The sequence below is a fragment of the Anoplolepis gracilipes genome, chromosome 2, assembly GCF_047496725.1.
Source record: "Anoplolepis gracilipes chromosome 2, ASM4749672v1, whole genome shotgun sequence".
NCBI lineage: Eukaryota > Metazoa > Arthropoda > Insecta > Hymenoptera > Formicidae > Anoplolepis > Anoplolepis gracilipes.
The window spans coordinates 6,138,861-6,157,342 of NC_132971.1; the positions used below are offsets into that span (position 1 = coordinate 6,138,861).

General features: G+C 26.5%; 3 protein-coding genes and 1 long non-coding RNA gene across 8 annotated transcripts; 2 read left to right on the forward strand and 2 right to left on the reverse strand.

Moving 5' to 3' along the window:
- The first annotated feature begins 858 nt into the window (after window positions 1–858).
- Window positions 859–5,029, forward strand: LOC140676514 (H2.0-like homeobox protein). 2 transcript variants are annotated; one of them, XM_072911642.1, is made up of 4 exons: window positions 859–1,054; window positions 1,708–1,911; window positions 4,420–4,607; window positions 4,739–5,029. In XM_072911642.1, the coding sequence occupies exons 1-4, from the start codon at window positions 1,048–1,050 to the stop codon at window positions 4,916–4,918; spliced, it is 579 nt and encodes a 192-aa protein (XP_072767743.1). In that variant the 5' UTR covers window positions 859–1,047; the 3' UTR covers window positions 4,919–5,029. The 2 variants fall into 2 exon arrangements, with proteins under 2 accessions (XP_072767743.1, XP_072767742.1); XM_072911641.1 differs by lacking the exon at window positions 859–1,054 and adding an exon at window positions 1,089–1,375.
- A 401-nt stretch (window positions 5,030–5,430) lies between these two features.
- LOC140676511 (probable cytochrome P450 12a5, mitochondrial) lies at window positions 5,431–9,645 on the forward strand. Of its 3 annotated transcripts, none has more exons than XM_072911636.1 (12): window positions 5,431–5,513; window positions 5,667–5,863; window positions 6,056–6,340; window positions 6,871–6,982; window positions 7,041–7,163; window positions 7,470–7,611; window positions 7,843–8,090; window positions 8,300–8,477; window positions 8,556–8,728; window positions 9,052–9,130; window positions 9,194–9,406; window positions 9,487–9,645. In XM_072911636.1, the coding sequence occupies exons 2-12, from the start codon at window positions 5,707–5,709 to the stop codon at window positions 9,595–9,597; spliced, it is 1,821 nt and encodes a 606-aa protein (XP_072767737.1). In that variant the 5' UTR covers window positions 5,431–5,513; window positions 5,667–5,706; the 3' UTR covers window positions 9,598–9,645. The 3 variants fall into 3 exon arrangements, with proteins under 3 accessions (XP_072767737.1, XP_072767739.1, XP_072767738.1); XM_072911638.1 differs by having other exon boundaries at window positions 6,056–6,295; XM_072911637.1 differs by having other exon boundaries at window positions 5,486–5,513; window positions 5,670–5,863.
- LOC140676515 (uncharacterized) lies at window positions 6,237–9,566 on the reverse strand. Its single transcript, XR_012048568.1, has 5 exons — window positions 9,314–9,566; window positions 8,543–8,601; window positions 7,872–7,951; window positions 6,899–7,161; window positions 6,237–6,349 (listed from the first exon to the last, which is right to left on the reverse strand). It is a non-coding gene; the product is annotated as an uncharacterized lncRNA (long non-coding RNA).
- Window positions 9,646–9,916: 271 nt separating the features above from the next.
- On the reverse strand, window positions 9,917–17,721 carry LOC140676512 (uncharacterized). Of its 2 annotated transcripts, none has more exons than XM_072911639.1 (8): window positions 17,630–17,721; window positions 16,989–17,396; window positions 14,369–14,465; window positions 12,290–12,599; window positions 11,105–11,204; window positions 10,784–10,885; window positions 10,531–10,689; window positions 9,917–10,198 (listed from the first exon to the last, which is right to left on the reverse strand). In XM_072911639.1, the coding sequence occupies exons 2-8, from the start codon at window positions 17,277–17,279 to the stop codon at window positions 10,139–10,141; spliced, it is 1,119 nt and encodes a 372-aa protein (XP_072767740.1). In that variant the 5' UTR covers window positions 17,280–17,396; window positions 17,630–17,721; the 3' UTR covers window positions 9,917–10,138. The 2 variants fall into 2 exon arrangements, with proteins under 2 accessions (XP_072767740.1, XP_072767741.1); XM_072911640.1 differs by having other exon boundaries at window positions 16,989–17,323; window positions 17,630–17,646.
- Between the last annotated feature and the right edge of the window lie 761 nt (window positions 17,722–18,482).

Sequence of the window (18,482 nt, forward strand, 5' to 3'; positions counted from 1 at the left end):
GACCGCGATGTGTACATATCTCGAAGAATATTCTTAGCGTGTGGGTAGAAAGGCAGCTTCAAACATGGCTCTTCAAATAAACATCTAAGTGACTGTGTACTTCGCAGATCTCTACACGCAAAAGATAACCATATGGCTCTTCCAAAGATATCATCAACCACACATACGTCTCTGTACCATTGTTCTACCAATATATGTAATTTTTCGTAACATATCAAATTCTTCGAAATTTATTTCATTTCTGATTACGAGTCATTCATGTTCAAAAATAGTGACTATGAGATACAATGTAACATTTTACATTTTGTTTTGTTGTAGTCTTTAATTAACCTACATCTGAAGATTTATATTTTTTATTTATGAATAGTATTATATTAGAGTCTTAAACATATTTAATAATACATAAACTTAATTATGTGTATCTATGTATACTGCTTAAAAATTGAAATGCTTGAAAATTTAGTAATGCAATAATATTAATAATTTTTTTATATAAATCTTTGAAAATCTTTTAATGGCGTTGTAAATTATGAGAGTTTTTATATTTCAAATATCTGAAAAATTAAAAAAAATATTTAATTAAAGAGTTTATTTCTAAAGTGAAAAATGATTTGACGTAAATTTTCAATGCAATCTGTTATTATATTATTATAAATATATTATTGATTTTTTACCTTCTTGAATCATTTCTTCGCGTCTCAAAGAATATTATATTGAAACTTGTATTCAATCGCATCCGACAGATCATTTTGGTCAGACCAATCTTCTTGCGACTCCGCCTATCAGTATTTTCGTGGGCCAATCCAGTTAATCCAGTTAAATCACAAGTAGTAGCGGTGATTTTTTTTCAACCAGAAATCTCTTAACATGGAACAGGTCTTGTTCCTTCATTCACTTTTATGCTGTTCTGCAGTTCTCTCGAATAGTTTGTTTTCTTAAGTGTTAATTCCTCGTTAATGGAGTAATTTAAATTTCGTGCTCAAATTAATTTTTTCTCTCTATCAAATTGTAATTAATATAATTGCATTTGCACATAATAATAGTACCATGAAGAGTGAGTACAGTGAACTAAAATGACTAATGAAACAATAATTAGTTAATCACAAATATCAATTAAAATTTATTTTATATTAATTTTAATACTAATTCTCAGTGTAAAAAAATATATTGTGTATGAGTGGACAAAACATTTATAAAATAATAACGCATACTTTTGACTAGTACAGTGACGTGAGTGAATTGATAACGCTGTGTGAGCGAATTTATAAAAAAAAAATGATTAATACTCACGTCATGGATAACTCTAATTGTTCAAAACAATTAAAATTTGGCATGGATCGCATCCTATCGAATGAAATTTGCACGAAAAAAACGGGTAAGAGAATGATAACACTTAAAGTTTATACGTAATTTGTAACATATAAATAAAATCTTATTTTTATATAGTTCTTATAATTTATGATCAAAGCTATCTAGTTTGAATAACTTTAATAATATATTAACTTCTATATTTTTTAAAAATAATAATAATAATATATGTAAGTTAAAAATCTATTTTATATACATATGTACATTAGAGTTTTTTGTCATATATTAGTATTCTGTATATAACAATAATAATAATAATATTTTATATCCGATTAAAATTGCCTATTACATATCTCATTTTTTTTAACGCGTCTTTTTTTAATTTTGATGCGTTGATAGAAATTCTTAAGCCAATTGCAAGGCCACTTCCAATATGTTGTCCTTGTATTGAAAGTTGCGGTCAATGCGAAAGTGTCAGAGCTTGCATGTCATTTCCACATGCTCATTCATCATTACCCGAGGGCATCGCATCTACACCATATACCGGAGGAATGGAGTTAGGAACTTTATATCGACCCGCACCATTACGCCCTGTATTAAGAAGTGAGTTGTAATAAGTTAATAACTTAATATTACATAATTTTTTCAAAATTTACATCAAAGAAAACTACATAATCTGAAAAAAATTACTGAGTATTTCCGCAATTATATAGATTCATTGAAGATGACTTTTTTTATGAACAATATTAAACCGTATTATTTTATTGCAATTTTTGTAATTTTTATTATACATTATTGTAATTTGATAAATTTTAAATTAAAATTCTATGAAGAGAGAAAGACAGAAACAAAATCTTGATAGAATTAAGATGATTTTATCATCTATCTTATTTTTGGAAGCCCAATTTATTAAAAGTTATTTATTTTCAGTTAATTAAAATTCCATTTATCAAAGTAAGTTTGCAATAAGAAATACACATTTAATGATGTTGACATATGTATTTTTCATATACATGATTACATTTAAACATGTAACATACTTGCTCGTTAAGTTAAATTGCACATTAAATGTGAATAATAAAAAATATAATATATAAATGTAATATAGTTTTGAAAATGTGTATGTATAATTCTTAATAATATAATTTAATATAAGTAAAAATATAAAGTATATTTTATAAAATATTAATACCTACATATTTCATAAAAAAATTCTGAAAGATAAACTGACTGATTGAATGACACAATTATATAAATATTCTGAAATCTTTTTGGTTGTAACATAATTAATTAACAATTTATCAATTAAATTTAAAGGTCAAGCATGCTTAACCTTTGCACAGATTCATGTCAAGATTACTTTAGATTTTTAGAAGAAGATTCGACCAAAGGAGTTGCAGGTTACGTCATTGACAAATGTTACCATATGGACACACTATCTTGTCCCTTTGATACGCAGGAGCAAGTAGAGCAAAATATTTACATGTCAGTGTATTCTCGTGTTTCCTGTCTGTGTTTAAACGACATTTTAAGTGCCACCAAGCGTTTATACGCATGATATAAACGGTGGTTTCAATATGCATTTTCTCGGTTTTCTCGCTTGGTTATTATTCGACAGTGTGCCCTCATCTCTTCTTTGTTCTTCTTAATAAATTTATTTTGTTATTTTTAATGTGTCGTAAAAAATAAAATATTCAAATGAATAAATAGTAGGGTAATAAATAATTTAAAAAATGCATGCACATTTAATAAGCCCGTTTTCTTATAATCTGCGTTTTCAAAAATTTATAATAGATACAAGTAAAATAAGTTTATAAATATAATACTTATAAAGTAATATGTAAATCAATATTTGAATTATTATTAATTTATTGTGATTGATGGAAACATTTGAGACATGATCTCTTTTTTATTATTCTATATTTTTTAACGTGATCAACATACTAGTTTAAATGATATTATATTAATTATTTATATAACGTAAGTCAATGAATTATAGTGGAATTTGTGAATTAGAAATATACGCTCAAAGATTAACATGAAAATCCTAAAATAACTGTGATGTTAGAAGTATCTGTTCGAATTTGTACGAAGATTTAGCTTGAGTGGGAGCACCACACTGTTTAAATACGTACACATGTTGTATACTTTCGTGCGGCTGTAAATCAACTCAAAGTACCCTATCTTGGAGGCTTCTCTTTGGACTAATTTGTAAGATCTGTAGAAACTGATACCCATAGGACCAAAAGTAGCGTTCATTTTTCATGACGCTTCTTCTAATAATGAAGAAATAATTTGCAATTATTTCTTCATTATTTTTTATCTCTGTAATGCAAAAGTGAATATATTTGTATAATAAATATTTTATATAAAAAGCTCTTTTTCTATACACATTTATTTTTTTATTTATGATAGATTAAAGATATCTATTAAGATAAGCCATTAAGATAAAATTCTTAATGTTATCAAATGTATACAATTAGAAACTAGAATTTAAAAAATTGAAATTCGTATTTTTCCTATTTTAATTTACAAACCATATTTAATAAGAGAACACAATGTTTTTCATGGGTATATTGATATCTTTTTAATTCAACTCCAAATAAAAATTTAAAGAAAAAAAGAACTACATATCAAAGTTTCTTTACTCAATAATTTTTTTTTTTATTAGAATGTTATACTTGATATATTCATTGTTATAATACAGAATCAGAAATAAAGTTTATCTTTAGATAAATTCAGATAAACACACGGTAAAAAATTTTGTATTAAATTTAACACATTTCTCGTGTCCTAATTTATCCACTCTAATTTCAATGTTAATTTAACAGAAGGCAAATATGTAAACAAATAACACAAATAATATGTAAAAAATTAACACAAAAATGTGAATTAATGTAAGATTTACTTGTTAATTGTGTTGTTTTAACTCTTAGAAACGATGGATATTAACTCAATGCAGAAAAGTTAAAATAACATAAGAGTATGTTAAAAATTTAACACAAAAATTTCTACACAAGAAAATTTCAACAAAAATACAAAATGTATTTTACCGTGCACTAAATTATTAATTAAAATTGTTTGATACATTCTGACACATTTATTTTTCAGCACCTATATCATCTTCTTCAACAATGAATTCTTCCGAAACAAACACAAGAAGAAAAAGATCGTGGTCCAGAGCTGTGTTTAGCTCATTGCAACGCAAAGGTTTGGAAAGAAGATTTTCGATACAAAAGTACATCACCAAACCAGACAGACGACAATTAGCAGCGACTTTAGGTTTAACAGATGCACAGGTATATATTATTTATAAAATAAAATTGCATTTAAGAAAATAATATTAATAATAGAAAATATAAATTATAGAAATAGCCATTTATTTTATTTATAAATTATTTATATTCCAATTAATAAAGCTTGTCATTAGGTCAAAGTTTGGTTTCAAAATCGTCGGATGAAATGGCGACATACAAGAGAGAGCGAGAATGCTGCATCAGCTGGTCCAGATTCCACGCAAAAAGATATTCCGCAAAAATCAGTTAAACCCAACGCTAATGATACAATACAACAAAACGAAGAAGATGTAGAAATTGACGTAGATTTATAAAATTTTTATAAACTTTTATAAACATAAAAAAATTGTTATTGTAATAACATTATATATCATATAATGTATATTAAATATATGTGTAAGAATAATGTCTTACACACACAATGTGTGTGGTCAATAATATGTGCAATAATTGCGTATTCATTTTTTAAAGGAAAATGATTAAATGACTCTTAAAATTAAATTTTGCAAATATCTAGAATGTAATGAAAGAGTTAATAATAAGATAAGGAAAGCTTATTATAAAAAATATTTTTTCACGTAAAAATAATTTACAATACAATATATATAAAAATACCGTACTTATCCATGGCTTTTGCTATAAATTTATTAATTTTTTTATGTATGTGTAAGAAATATTTCTTTAATATTTAGTATTAAATCTCCTCAAAATTGTGAAACAACCATATATATTAATATTAGAAAATGAATTTACAGTCAATATGATTTTCTTTTTTTTCGATATGTTTCCACGGCAACGATTTTGTTATTCCTTCTTCCATCAGCGCAAAGATTTATGGCTCAACTGTCATTATATTGAATAATATTTCACGATTATTTTAAGTTTTCTAAGCTGTATATTTAATAACAGGTATGTAAAACTTTAAGTTCCTAAGTATATGCATATGTATTATATATATATATATTATGTATACTATAAATTATTATATATTTACTTGCAATTGTGTGATACAAATATCTGTACTTTCAGAAATATTTATGCAACTTGATTTTCTTTTTTTAGTAGATAAATAACGTTCTATAAAAATATCACAATTGCAAAAATGATACATTGCTTAATGCGACCCACTTCCGTTGCTCGACATCTTACTCTGCAAGTATACGGAACATGTTTCTATCGTTTGACAACGAAACTAGCAGACACATTAGCAGCTAACGAGGAAAGAAAATGCGCACCACTCAATACCAATGATATAATAAGTAAGAAATATAGTGTTTAATTACTTGATACTTATAATTACATATATTGAATAATTTCATTAAATTTAAACTAAATGATAAATTGTGTTTCATTAAATTGTGCTTTTATAAATTTAGAAAGAGATTTATATAATACTTTACCGCAACAGTTGTAATGGTCATGGTAATCAAAAACTTTTTTCTTATTATCAGCCGCAACCATGGCACAATCACATGCAATTCCGGCAATGACTGCAGCTGTGGCGTCATCGAAAGCGATGCCATTATTGGACACAACGAATTCCGAAATAGTCATGGAAGATTTTGAAATTTCTGCATCAAAGAGTGTGTCATTCGATCACGTGGATAAAACGTCGTTGCCGTTTGAAGACATTCCTGGCCCGATGATACTCAAGTTGTGGGAAAAATATTGGAGATACGTGCCACTTCTGGGTACGCAACTGTTTTGCAGTCTGTTAATCAGCAGATTTACCCAGGGTATGATCCCTTGAAAAGTTCAATTGCTTGAAATTTGAAGAGTTATTTTTAAATTAACCACGGCTTGAATAAAAAATATGAGATTTTGAAATATAAATAAATTTTGGCTCTTCGAATTTTAAGCAAATTGCCGCCTGTGTCTCGAAAAATTATTACGTAAATTAAATTAATAGTTAAATAATGTAAAGTGCATGCAAACTTTTCCGAATTTATAGACACATATATGTATATAGATTCATATTTTTAAAAGACTGAATATTTATACGTTTACTGGCAGTAGAAAAAAAGAGCAAAAAAACTAAAAACTCTTATTAGATCAAGATTTTATTATAATTTATGTCAATAATTTAAAAAGAAATTATATTTAAACACTAAATTGGCATAAATTAATAAAAACAACAAACAAATGCAAAGAAGGATTAAAACTAATTACGTATATTAAGTTAAAAATAAATTAAGAGTTAACTACAGAATTAAAAATTTTGCCATGTATTCTAACAGTTAAAAACATTTCATGGATTACTTTGCAGGACGATTATCTTGGAATCGCAATATTACCCCGGTTAAGTATTTATTCGATGAATACGGATGCATTGTACGGATTAATGGCCCCTTTATGACTGACATAATTATGATTCACAGGTGAGATGTTGTAATTATTATATTTTTTGTTTTGAAGTAAATTCATCGATTGTTCTAGGCCTGAGCATATAGCGGAAGTTTTTAAGCAAGAAAGCGAATCAGCTGTTCGTAGTGGCATCGATATTCTTCAACATTATCACCTTAATCATCGCAAGTGTCGTTCCGCTGGGGCATTCTCTCTGTAAGTATAATATAATTAGCTTCTCTCACATAGAATATATAATGCAGAGTCGATTAAAATATATAAAAAAATAATGAGCCTAATTATATTTACAAAAACTATAATTGTAGTATTTACAAATATATATTGATATCATAATCAAAACATTTTTCTTGAATTAAATAAATATATAATTTAATTACATTTATTTATACATATTTGTATAAAAATATTTTTAAATAAGTTTTATAGAAATATCATTTTATATTTGTATAAGGCATTTAATAATAATGCAATGATTTAATATAAACTTTACAAAATACACAGACAAAATTTGGAGTGGTTGGAAGTGAAAGAGAAAATTGATCGGCCATTACACAAAATAACTTTGAATTATATTGGAAAACTGAATTCAGTGTGTGACGAACTCGTTAATAGAATTCGTAATATACGCAATCGACAAGACGAGGTACGCTACATGTTATCTAATATTTAATGTAATTGCAACGCATATAACATTTAAAGAGTAGAACAAAATTATATAAAAACAACTTTTTGTAAATTTCATAAAATTATTATTCAAGTGAAGAGGAAAATAATTATGCAAATAAATGTTACAAAGATGATAATGTTTGATTACACACAATATTATCAAACGAATAATTGAAGAGTAATATTTTAATTAGTATTTAAATAACAGGTACCAGCGAATTTTCATCAGGAACTTACCGGATGGGGTATGGAATGCTTCTACGTAATGATGTTTAATAAGCATCTTGGTTTCCTCGATTCTACCTCGAAATCGATGTCTGAAGCCACAAAAGTTCTTAATGCATTAATAATCGCTCACACATATATGAGTCGGTGCGAGACTGGATTTCAAGTGTGGAGATTTTTCGAAACTCCATTCGCTAAGAAACTTTTTGCAGCTTGCGACATTCTTGACGAGTGAGTCAATGAAATTTAATAGCATTTTGACAAACAGCGTTTCGACAACTTATCAAATATATTATTCTGTTTTGTATATTTTTTGTATAATACTAATTTTATTTAATATCTTATATTCGATTGCGTGTATTGATTACAAAGCTTGTTACTTTTACTAATATTATATTTTGATAATTTAACACATTTACACATTAATCTATACTTTTCAGAATTATTGGAAAATATATTCGCCAAGCACAAAATAAGCTACAAGTTTCTTCGAAACAAGAAAAATCTACGAATGAAGAGAAAAATTTATCATTGCTCGAGAAGATGATGATTCAGCGTATTCATTCGGACGATATTGCTACTCTTTTGATGGACATGATTATTCTAGGCGTGCAGGCTGTAATATGCAATAATCTGATGCAAACAAAATAACAATATAAATATAAATATATATAACAACTTACTTTTTTATTTTAGGTCATAAATTGCGAAGCGTTCCTGCTTTACTTTTTAGCGAAAAATCCTAGAATACAAAAACGATTGTATGATGAAATTATCTCTGTTTTACCTAAAACAGATAAAACAACTCCGACGAAAGAAAACTTGGAAAATATGCCATATTTAAAAGCATGCATAAAAGAAAGTCTCAGGTATAGCAGAATTGATAAAAAAATAATATTATAATAAAATTATTATAAAATAATTAAATATAATATAATTTCATTACGTTAACACTTTTCTTTTTTTATTATAATTTAAAAAACTTTAAATAGTTAAATATTATTACCTATAATGAACAACGTATTAACAAAATTAACAACAAATGTTATATAATAAATATTATATAATAAATTATATAATATATAATATTATATAATTAAATTATAAAATAAATTAATTATTATTAGTTATAATTAGTTATAATTAGTAATTATATAATAAAGTTACTATATATAATTTTTTTATATTAAAGATTGCGACCTGCATTTCCCTACTTGACGAGATTATTGTCGTCGCCAATTTCTCTACACGGATACACGATACCAAAGGGAGTAAGTTGTTGTAAGCGTTAGTTCAAATCTAGATCTGCGAGGTAACCAATAATTTTTGTTTAGACTTTCGTCATAATGGCGAATCAAATAACATCACAGCGTGAGGAACATTTTGAAGATCCTGGCAAGTATCAGCCAGAAAGGTGGTTAAAACAGAACGAACTTGCGGATGATAACTCTTACCAAGAGTATTCGTGTCTTCCTTTCGGGCATGGTGTACGAGCCTGCCTGGGAAAAGATATGGCTGAAATGCAAATGATGTTACTCACAGCAAAGGTACATTTCTCTCATGCAATAAAGTATGTAAATGTAACAGGATTGTCATAAAAAAGTATACATATTTTACTCTTTTACAGTTGGTACGAAAATTCACAATTGAATACGATTATGCTGATATTCGAAGCCGATTTTATATGGTTAATGTACCAAATAAATCATTACGTTTTCGATTCTTAGATAGGAATTAAAAGATAATAAAAAAATTATAATTAAAAAGATATAAAGCTTTAGACAATTAGAAGAATTTAAGGGATCTAATAATTAATAGATATAAAAAATATGCATCTTTATTGTGTTCATATTACGTAGAATTATCTTTCTGTAAAAAAGTCTATTTACGAGATTAAAGTACATCGAATATATATTTTGTCAAACCATATATTATTTTATTGACAGAATTTTTAAGTATATAATTATAACAAATATGTATTTAAGTTTGTATATTAAATTTTGTTAAACACAGTAAGTATTACTCTTGTAAGAAAAATATATAATTGGTATTGTTCGTGTATGTTTTACGAATTAAAACATTAATTGTGACAAATAAAAGACAAATAATTCTTGTAATTAATTTGAACATAAAAATAGTATAAGTATATAAGTATATAATATTTGCATTGATAATCTTACTAACAAGTGCATATTTTTATTATAACACTGTAGTTCTATAACACAGCCAACGTTTTATAAAAATACAATTCAGAAATTTTTATTATAGTTTTGCCTCTTCTAATTCTCTTCCATTAGGAGACGCACAGCTGCCATATATGAAAAAACGGTCGAAAGATACTGAAAAATAGAACAATAGGAAATCTAAGAAATTAATTGCAATTAAAAAAAAGATTATTAAAGATGATAAATAATATTGATTATAATGTACATTAGAAAAAAAGTGAATATACATATAATTTATATTTGACTACAGTAAAGTTATCATAATATAAATCGCTATAATATAATATATTTCAAGAACTCTACATCTTTTCTTATATATTATTAAAAGTAAATTCTTTTTACAATAACACATAAAATTACTCAAAATAACAAATATATTAACAAATAATATAAAATGTGATACATAATGTAAAAGAGAAAGGATCGTTAAACAACAACACTCTTACCGATGCATAATAACTCAGACATAAACTTGGTAATGCACATGGAACTGAAACAGTGACCGGACGTTGACTTCTTATTATAACATTTGTTAAAAGCTTTTGCATGACCAAATCATCGTTGTACCATAATGAATCGTAGACAGCTGACGCAATATCAGTACTCTAATTAAAATTTTTGTAAAACACATTAAAAATTGTGTATTTATTATATCATCTATAATATATAGTTATGCCATTGATTCATGATATGACTAACCATGCTCATTACATAGTCAGCTGGCCAGGCAAACATGAAGAGTTCTATAAAAGCACCGAAAGTTATCAAAAAGTATGTCGCTTTCACTAACCAAGATTCACGCTGCATATATTGAGAAAAAATATTATCATATACATATAACATAAATATGTAACGTATTATATTAAATAAAAGAGGGATGAATATTTTTAAATTTTATGAGTAATTAGAGAAAGTACATTGCTTTCAGAAGCAATAAATGGAAATATAGAGTGATCTTATTATAAAACACCTTCCACTGAAAAAGAATTAATACATATTATATAATTATATTATACTTACACTTATAAAAGTAAGATAACCGAATATTACAGCACCAATACTAAATGTTACGACTAATAGTGCTACATAACGAATTGCGAGCGATACTTCTTTTGCATATCTGTAAGTATTCATTGTTATAATATTAATTACACTCTTAATTATTATAATGCTCGTTGTGTATAGGATTAGTTTAGTGCATAATTAATTGTTTGATATTTTATCTTAACGTGCTGCCAAAAAATTATTTTTTGTCACTTATAAAGATATATTTTAGAGTGTCTTTTCAAGAAGGTATTCATATATTATTCAATTTTCTTAAAATTAAAAAAAAATATTTTAAATAACTCTAAATGAATATATGTGAATGAATTTTTATGCAAATAAAATTTAGTAAAAATAACATTAAACTCCAATCAAGATAACTATTTACGAAAACATAGATTTTACGAATAATCTTGAATTTGAGATAAATTATATAAAGAAATTGTGTAAAAGCTTGATAAATAATGCTTGATAATTTGCACACTTCGAAACATGAAAATTTCTTCTGATAAATTAAGACATATCATTTTTAAATATTTTATATTTTCTACTTTATTATTATAGTTGTAATAATCGTGATCGCATCCGGACGTCATGTCAACACATGGAACAGCTCGGCTCACATTCTTTCATCAATCAATTAAAAAATCAAAGAATAAAATATTTAAATACTTCACTATTCGTTAAATATTTCGCGGCGACAATGAATTATCGGAGACAGACGGAAACAATACTGCTTCTGAAAAATTAAGACATATCATTTTTAAATATTTTATATTTTATACTTTATTATTATAGTTGTAATAATCCATGTGTTGACATTACACGTACGGACACGATCACGATTATTACAACTATAATAATTAAGTACAAAATATAAAATATTTAAAAATGATATGTCTTAATTTATCAGAAGCAGTATTGTTTCCGTCTGTCTCCGATAATTCGTTGTCGCCGCGAAGTATTTAACGAATAGTGAAGTATTTAAATATTTTATTCTTTGATTTTTTAATTGATTGATTAATAAATGTTTCATAATATATCACAGTTTTTCGTTATTTTAATGTAACTTCTATTAAGATAAATTTGATAATGTATAAGAGAAAGGTAAATTACCCAAAGTCACTCAAGTTTAAAAAACTTTATATATATATATTATACCTGAGTAATATGTTGTGTTCTTGCGTACATTTTATGAGTTCTTTCATGTTTGTCATCGTACGGAACCGGACAGACAAAATATGAAATCTGGCGGCTACAAACCATAGGAAGAGAGCAGGAAAAGAATTGGCGCTAACTTGTGTCATACTTTGATAAATAGTAAATAAATGATGTACTAAAATAATAGTTTTCAACGGTTGATAATGTATATCAAATGGATATTCCGTCTGACATGGAAAAGTTTGTGGTGTAAATAAAGGTGTAGCCATCATACTGAGAGCTGTCATTATTAACCAGCAGAAAATGATACCTATAGCAATTGACAATATTAAACTTAAAGAGATGTTTGTTTAATTATAATTTTAAGTATAATTTTTAATAATTATTTTGATGTACTAAGTAATTTATTTTCAGCATGTTAATTTCAAAAAAATAATATAAACTTAATCCCCTCTCTCTCCCTCTCTCTCTCTCGTTCCCTCCCCCCCCCCCCTCTCTCTCTCTCAATTATAACTCTTTTTCTTTTTCTCTATCCCTTTTTCTATAAGAAAAAGGAATTTTATTGGATCGGTAAAAACTCTTTTTATTTTTTAAAAAAGTCTAAAAATAATATGTGTTGTGACCGAATATTTTTACGGGATTAGATCTTAATAGTAAATTACTCTGCAGCACACTTTATTAATTAACGACCTCGATTAAACTCATAAAAATTAGTTGAGCGCCCAGGCGCGGAAATCCGCACCATGCAAAATTATAGAAAGTCGCAAAAGAGTAAAATAATCGCGATGGCAAAAATCTCAAATACTCAGCCCCACGTGATAAAGAAGGTAGTTTAGTAAGAACGGAAGTGAGATTAAGAAAGATATTAAAAATTAACAACAATCATACATATAAAAGAAAACAGTATACATCTACTGTATTAAAAGAAAAAAGCGTGTTTTAACAAATGCATATAAAATTATAATAGATTATGAAAAAAAGAGAAACAATACTATAAGCAATAATGCACTCTTGACGTAATAAAGTCTTGGCGATTTCGTGCAAGCTTTTTAAATATACGCTCGCTCTCAATTCGCGCGACGACGTTTAATATATCGCGAACTCGCATAATAGTAGACAATAGAGCTAACAATAAGATGATGTTGATCAATGCAATTTTTTAACTGTGCTCTCCATTTCTTACAGCTGGGCCTTTTTATTTGTCCTATTCTTTTTCCCTTACGTGTATGTTTTTTTGATTGAATAAGACTCCCGAAATTTAAGCGATATTTGCTGTTAATGCTAAACATTAAAGACTAAACACAAAATAATTAAATAATAAATTAAAGTATATAATAAAAAATTGCGCAAAAATTCACAAATTCGAAAAGGCGCATTGGTCTTTCCTTCCATGAGGAGGTGAAAGAACGCAGGGTCTGAAAGTCCATTCACGGTCAGGTCTTCCCGTGACAGATGGCCAAAACGGCATGCAAAGATTTTGCACAAAATTTCATAAATTAATATAATATTTCACAAATTAAATTAATGTAATTGAAAATTTCAACTTTATAAATATCTTTTTTCTGTAGTTTGTATCGCATTTTTACTTCTATTAATAATAAAGTGTAATACAAAAATGCATCTCAATTTCTTCTATTTTCAAAGTAATGCCAAACGCCATAAACACAATCAATCTTTATACTTTTTTTAAACACAGTGGGATTTAAAAATTAACATAATTTAAGACAAAGTTAGTATATAAAATACTTTTTCTTAGATTATGTTAATTTTCAAATTATACGCATATAAAGTCATGCATGGAAAAAAGATTTTTTAGCCAATCCAACATAATTATTAATATATTTGCATAATATTGTAAAAATTATATATATATATATATATATGTATATATATATATATATATATATATATATATATATATATATATTAATATACTAAGTATTATAAAAATACATATAAACATATTAACAGAAATTTTAAATATTTAATTATTTAGTTATTAAAGCACATATAATTGTGCTTAATATACACATAATTAATTCAAGATAAGTTTATGTAAAATATGTTTTTTGTACATACCATAAAACAATTTACATTTATCAACATAGTATTGAAAAATTTCTTTTTCAAATTTTTGAGCTCGCTGGTAATAATCCTCCATTTCCGAAACAAGAAACTATAGAATTAAAAAATTAGCAAAGCTACATTTTTATAAACAACGGGTTAATTAAAAACGATCTGACTAGCCAAAATTATTCAATTTATTTACACGACGTTTCGACCATATGGTTGTGGTCCTTTTCAAGTGTAAACGTAAATTAAGAAAGAGAAGAAAGAATCCAATGAAACATGTTTAAAGGTAGAACTTAATGATGGAATAATTAAATATGTCACTTAGTTAAAAACAATGGTTATTAATTTTGAGATGAACACAAATAAGGAGACACGTCATGTCAGCATGAGTTTTTAAACGAAACATTTTTAGTTAATTTTAAATAAAATTTAATTATTACTTAGAATTGTAATTTAATTTAAAGTTAAATTACATAAAAATTTTACAAAGGGCGTTTCAAAAATTATTGCCATTGTTGGAAAAATCGAAAAATACATAAAAAATTTTTAAAATTATAAAAAATAATACTTGAGATAATATTTTATTTTTCTACATAATTACTATGTATGTATACACATTCAAGCTTATCGTGACGTAACAAAATCTTGAAATTTGTGAAATACTGCACGTTCCATTTTGTGAACTATGAAAAAACCTTTTTAAAGCTCTTTTTTGAAACTATTGTTTAAACAAAGCAGACTTGAAGGAGAAATAAAAGTAAAAATCAAAGGACTTCAAGTCCGGCAGATATTTTCACTGGCTATATTTTTATTTAATTTTGGCTAGTGATCCTCAACGTGTGTATAGAGCAGCTTTGAATTTCTCTATTCAATGAATGTATAGCATACAATTAAGTATAAAATTTTCAGCATAAACGTTCATATTTGAACTAAACAATTTTAGCTGCTAAAAGAACAAATAATGGCACTTTACAATTTCCAGATGTTAACGCGAGTAGCAACTATCTTTCGTCTTTCACTGAATTCATAAATGTTGACAACTTGATTTTTTTCTATAAACTTCTAAAAACCTACCGAATATACCTTACCGGTGTGGTCGCATTAATGTTGCGAAGAAAAAAAATAGTGGCAAAAGTGGATTTTTTAAATGCTCCTTATATTATAGAAAAATTTCGAATTTTGCAAAAAATAATGATCTTTCTCTCGATATTATCTAAGGAAAAAATCGACACCAATTGTCCTATTATATTAAAAGAACATCTGATTGATTTGGAATATTTTATACACTAATAAATTTTGTTAAACTTTTAAAATAAAATTCTACATGATTGCTCACTATAAAATATAATTATAATTAAAAGATAATAAAAATAATAGGTAATAATGTAATAATGATTACTAAGCGGCAAAAAGGGCAAATACGCGGATATTAGTGTGCAAATTTTATAATACAAATTATTCACACAGTGTAAATGAATTAACAACATTTCGAGTCATTTTTTTATTCATCTCTAGCAAAAAATTTATTGAAATTAAAAAACGGTTACGATGCCATAAGTAAAAAGAAAGTTATAAAATGTTAGTACTCTGCGGAAACCCAATGAGCGTAGTTTTTTAAAACTAAATCCGAAAATTAAAATAATATAGATAATTAAAGGAACGACTCATCAAAACTCACGCAGAGTGTGCGTAAAAAACCGATCGACTCACCCGGAACACATGTGTACTGGTCGGCGGCCCAACACGTACTGACATTGAGAGTATACTCACAAGTAGTAAATATTGATCCAAAACTGAGTACTACGTTCACAGTAACACTATTCAGTACATGTCGGACTGCCGACTGATGCACACAGAGCTGGATTTACAATTTTATGATCTTTACGTTGATAATTTTTAAAAATATGTTTCTTCGCTATGTTTCTCCAATATTATTTGATCTTATCTAATAACATCTTTTTCTCTAAAAAATTTCGATAAGTCAAAAAAAGTATTACAATTATGCAAAAATAAATTTATCAAATAGTTGACAATAATAAAAAATAATTTTTATTATTTTAATACTAATTTTATTTTTAAAAAATATTTTTTTTTACTCTTCAAGGAAACCCCTTACAATATGAAACCCTAAAGCTACAGCTTGTGTAGCTTATGTGTAAATCCGGCATTAGATGCATCCGGTTCTGGTTTTGATGAGTTGTTCTCTCGATTATCTATCTTTATTATTTTAATTTTCAGGTTTAATTTTAAGGAACTGCTAATCGCTAATATTTTATGACTTTTTTCACTTATGGCATTATAATCGTTAATATATAGCATTTTTTAAATTTTAATACATTTTTTGCTGGATTAAGAAACAATCAGAAACATTCGTAATTAATGTACAATTGTAAATAATTTGCATTATAACAAAATTTACACACTAATAATCGTTCTTGTCCTTTTTGCCGCTTTATAATAATAAAAAAATTTTTTTTAATTTAAATTATTTTAATTATACTTTAAAATTATATTTTTTATGTTATTATTAATTTAGAAGTATATCACTTTTAAGATAATTATATATTATTCTTAATTTTTACAACAGCTTTTCCATATAAAAAATCAATACGAATGAAAATCTTACCTCGAAACGTTTGTCCTGCATCGCGAAAAGTACCAATTGTAAAATAACTTGTAAAACCGCGCTCAATTCACATCCTACTTTTATCAAAAGCATGTAATTGTTTTGATGGCAGATTGTCCATACAGCCGCAATGATAAATATTATCGAGTTTGCGCAGCAAAAATATCGAAGGGCACGGCGAAGTAGTCTCTGAAACTTTGTCATGTTCGGCGATATTGGCCAACAGCAAGCAACCATCAAGAATATTCTCAGGAAAGCAATTACTCTATCCAGCGTTACTTTTTCCGTCATAATACACGGAAGTGCTTCGTGCTAATTCACGGCGGAAACTCAAGCTGGCAAAATGAACTTTAATCACCCTTGCAATATCGCTGAGCTTATTTATTCGAATTGACTATAATGACACTGCTGTGAAACGCACGGTGCATAAGATATAAGTATCATTGCACTCTACGTTTAGAATAGAATGCAACGATTTGCGAGAAATTTTATAAACTAACTAATAAATTAATTAATTACTAAAATAAAATTATTGAAAAGAGAAACAAATTTTGTAAAAAAAAAATGTAATTTTAATATTGTAAACTTTTTTATAATATAGAGAATTAATATTTTTAATAAATATATATTATATATCATACACATTATATCTTGTAAAAATATATATTTAATAAATTATATATATTAAATATATAATTCGAAACTGATACTTCGAAGCTTGTGGAAGTTGTGTTACTTTGAGAAATGTGGGAGATTATTTGTAGAACATGTGATTCTTGGATTATTTCATTATCTCATTAAAACTATATTAAAGAAACTTTGAAGAAAGTTTTGCATACAATATTGAAATGTGTAAAAGTGGCAAGAGATATTCTTATAATTAGTTAGATTGACTACTATGTGGGAAGTTGCTTGCAAATAATTTTCATCGCTGACTAGATATCTTGTCTTAAATTGCTTTTCCCACTATAGAAGTAGGTAACGATCATTAATTAACCATGCGCAGCGAACATTATGTTATCTCTTGCTTACGCCAACGCTTTCAGACTTTACATTGCGTTTATGTAATTGCTGATTTACGATAATTGTCCAGTAATAATTAAATTCTGTATGTAATGAAGTATAATTAGCAGTAAGAGTCAGTTATAGAACTCCTCTTAGCAATTGAATATATGATTTTTTAGAATAATGTAGATAAGAGATGTGTATGTATATGTGTTTTTATATGGTGTATAAAGCAAATTAGTTTGATTTTGGATTTAATAGTGACACAATGTCAACTTATAAATATCCTATATAAATTATTAATTAACATTTATCTTTATTTAATGGCCATATATTTTATATATTATTATTTATGTGGTTGATTTTGCCTTGTTCTTCCTTCTAAATAAAATGTCTAAATCTTAATTATTATTAATCTTGTTGTATGTTTATCACAAATGTTCAAATATTAATTGAAAAATTAACTACAAAAGATGAAATTTTAAGAAA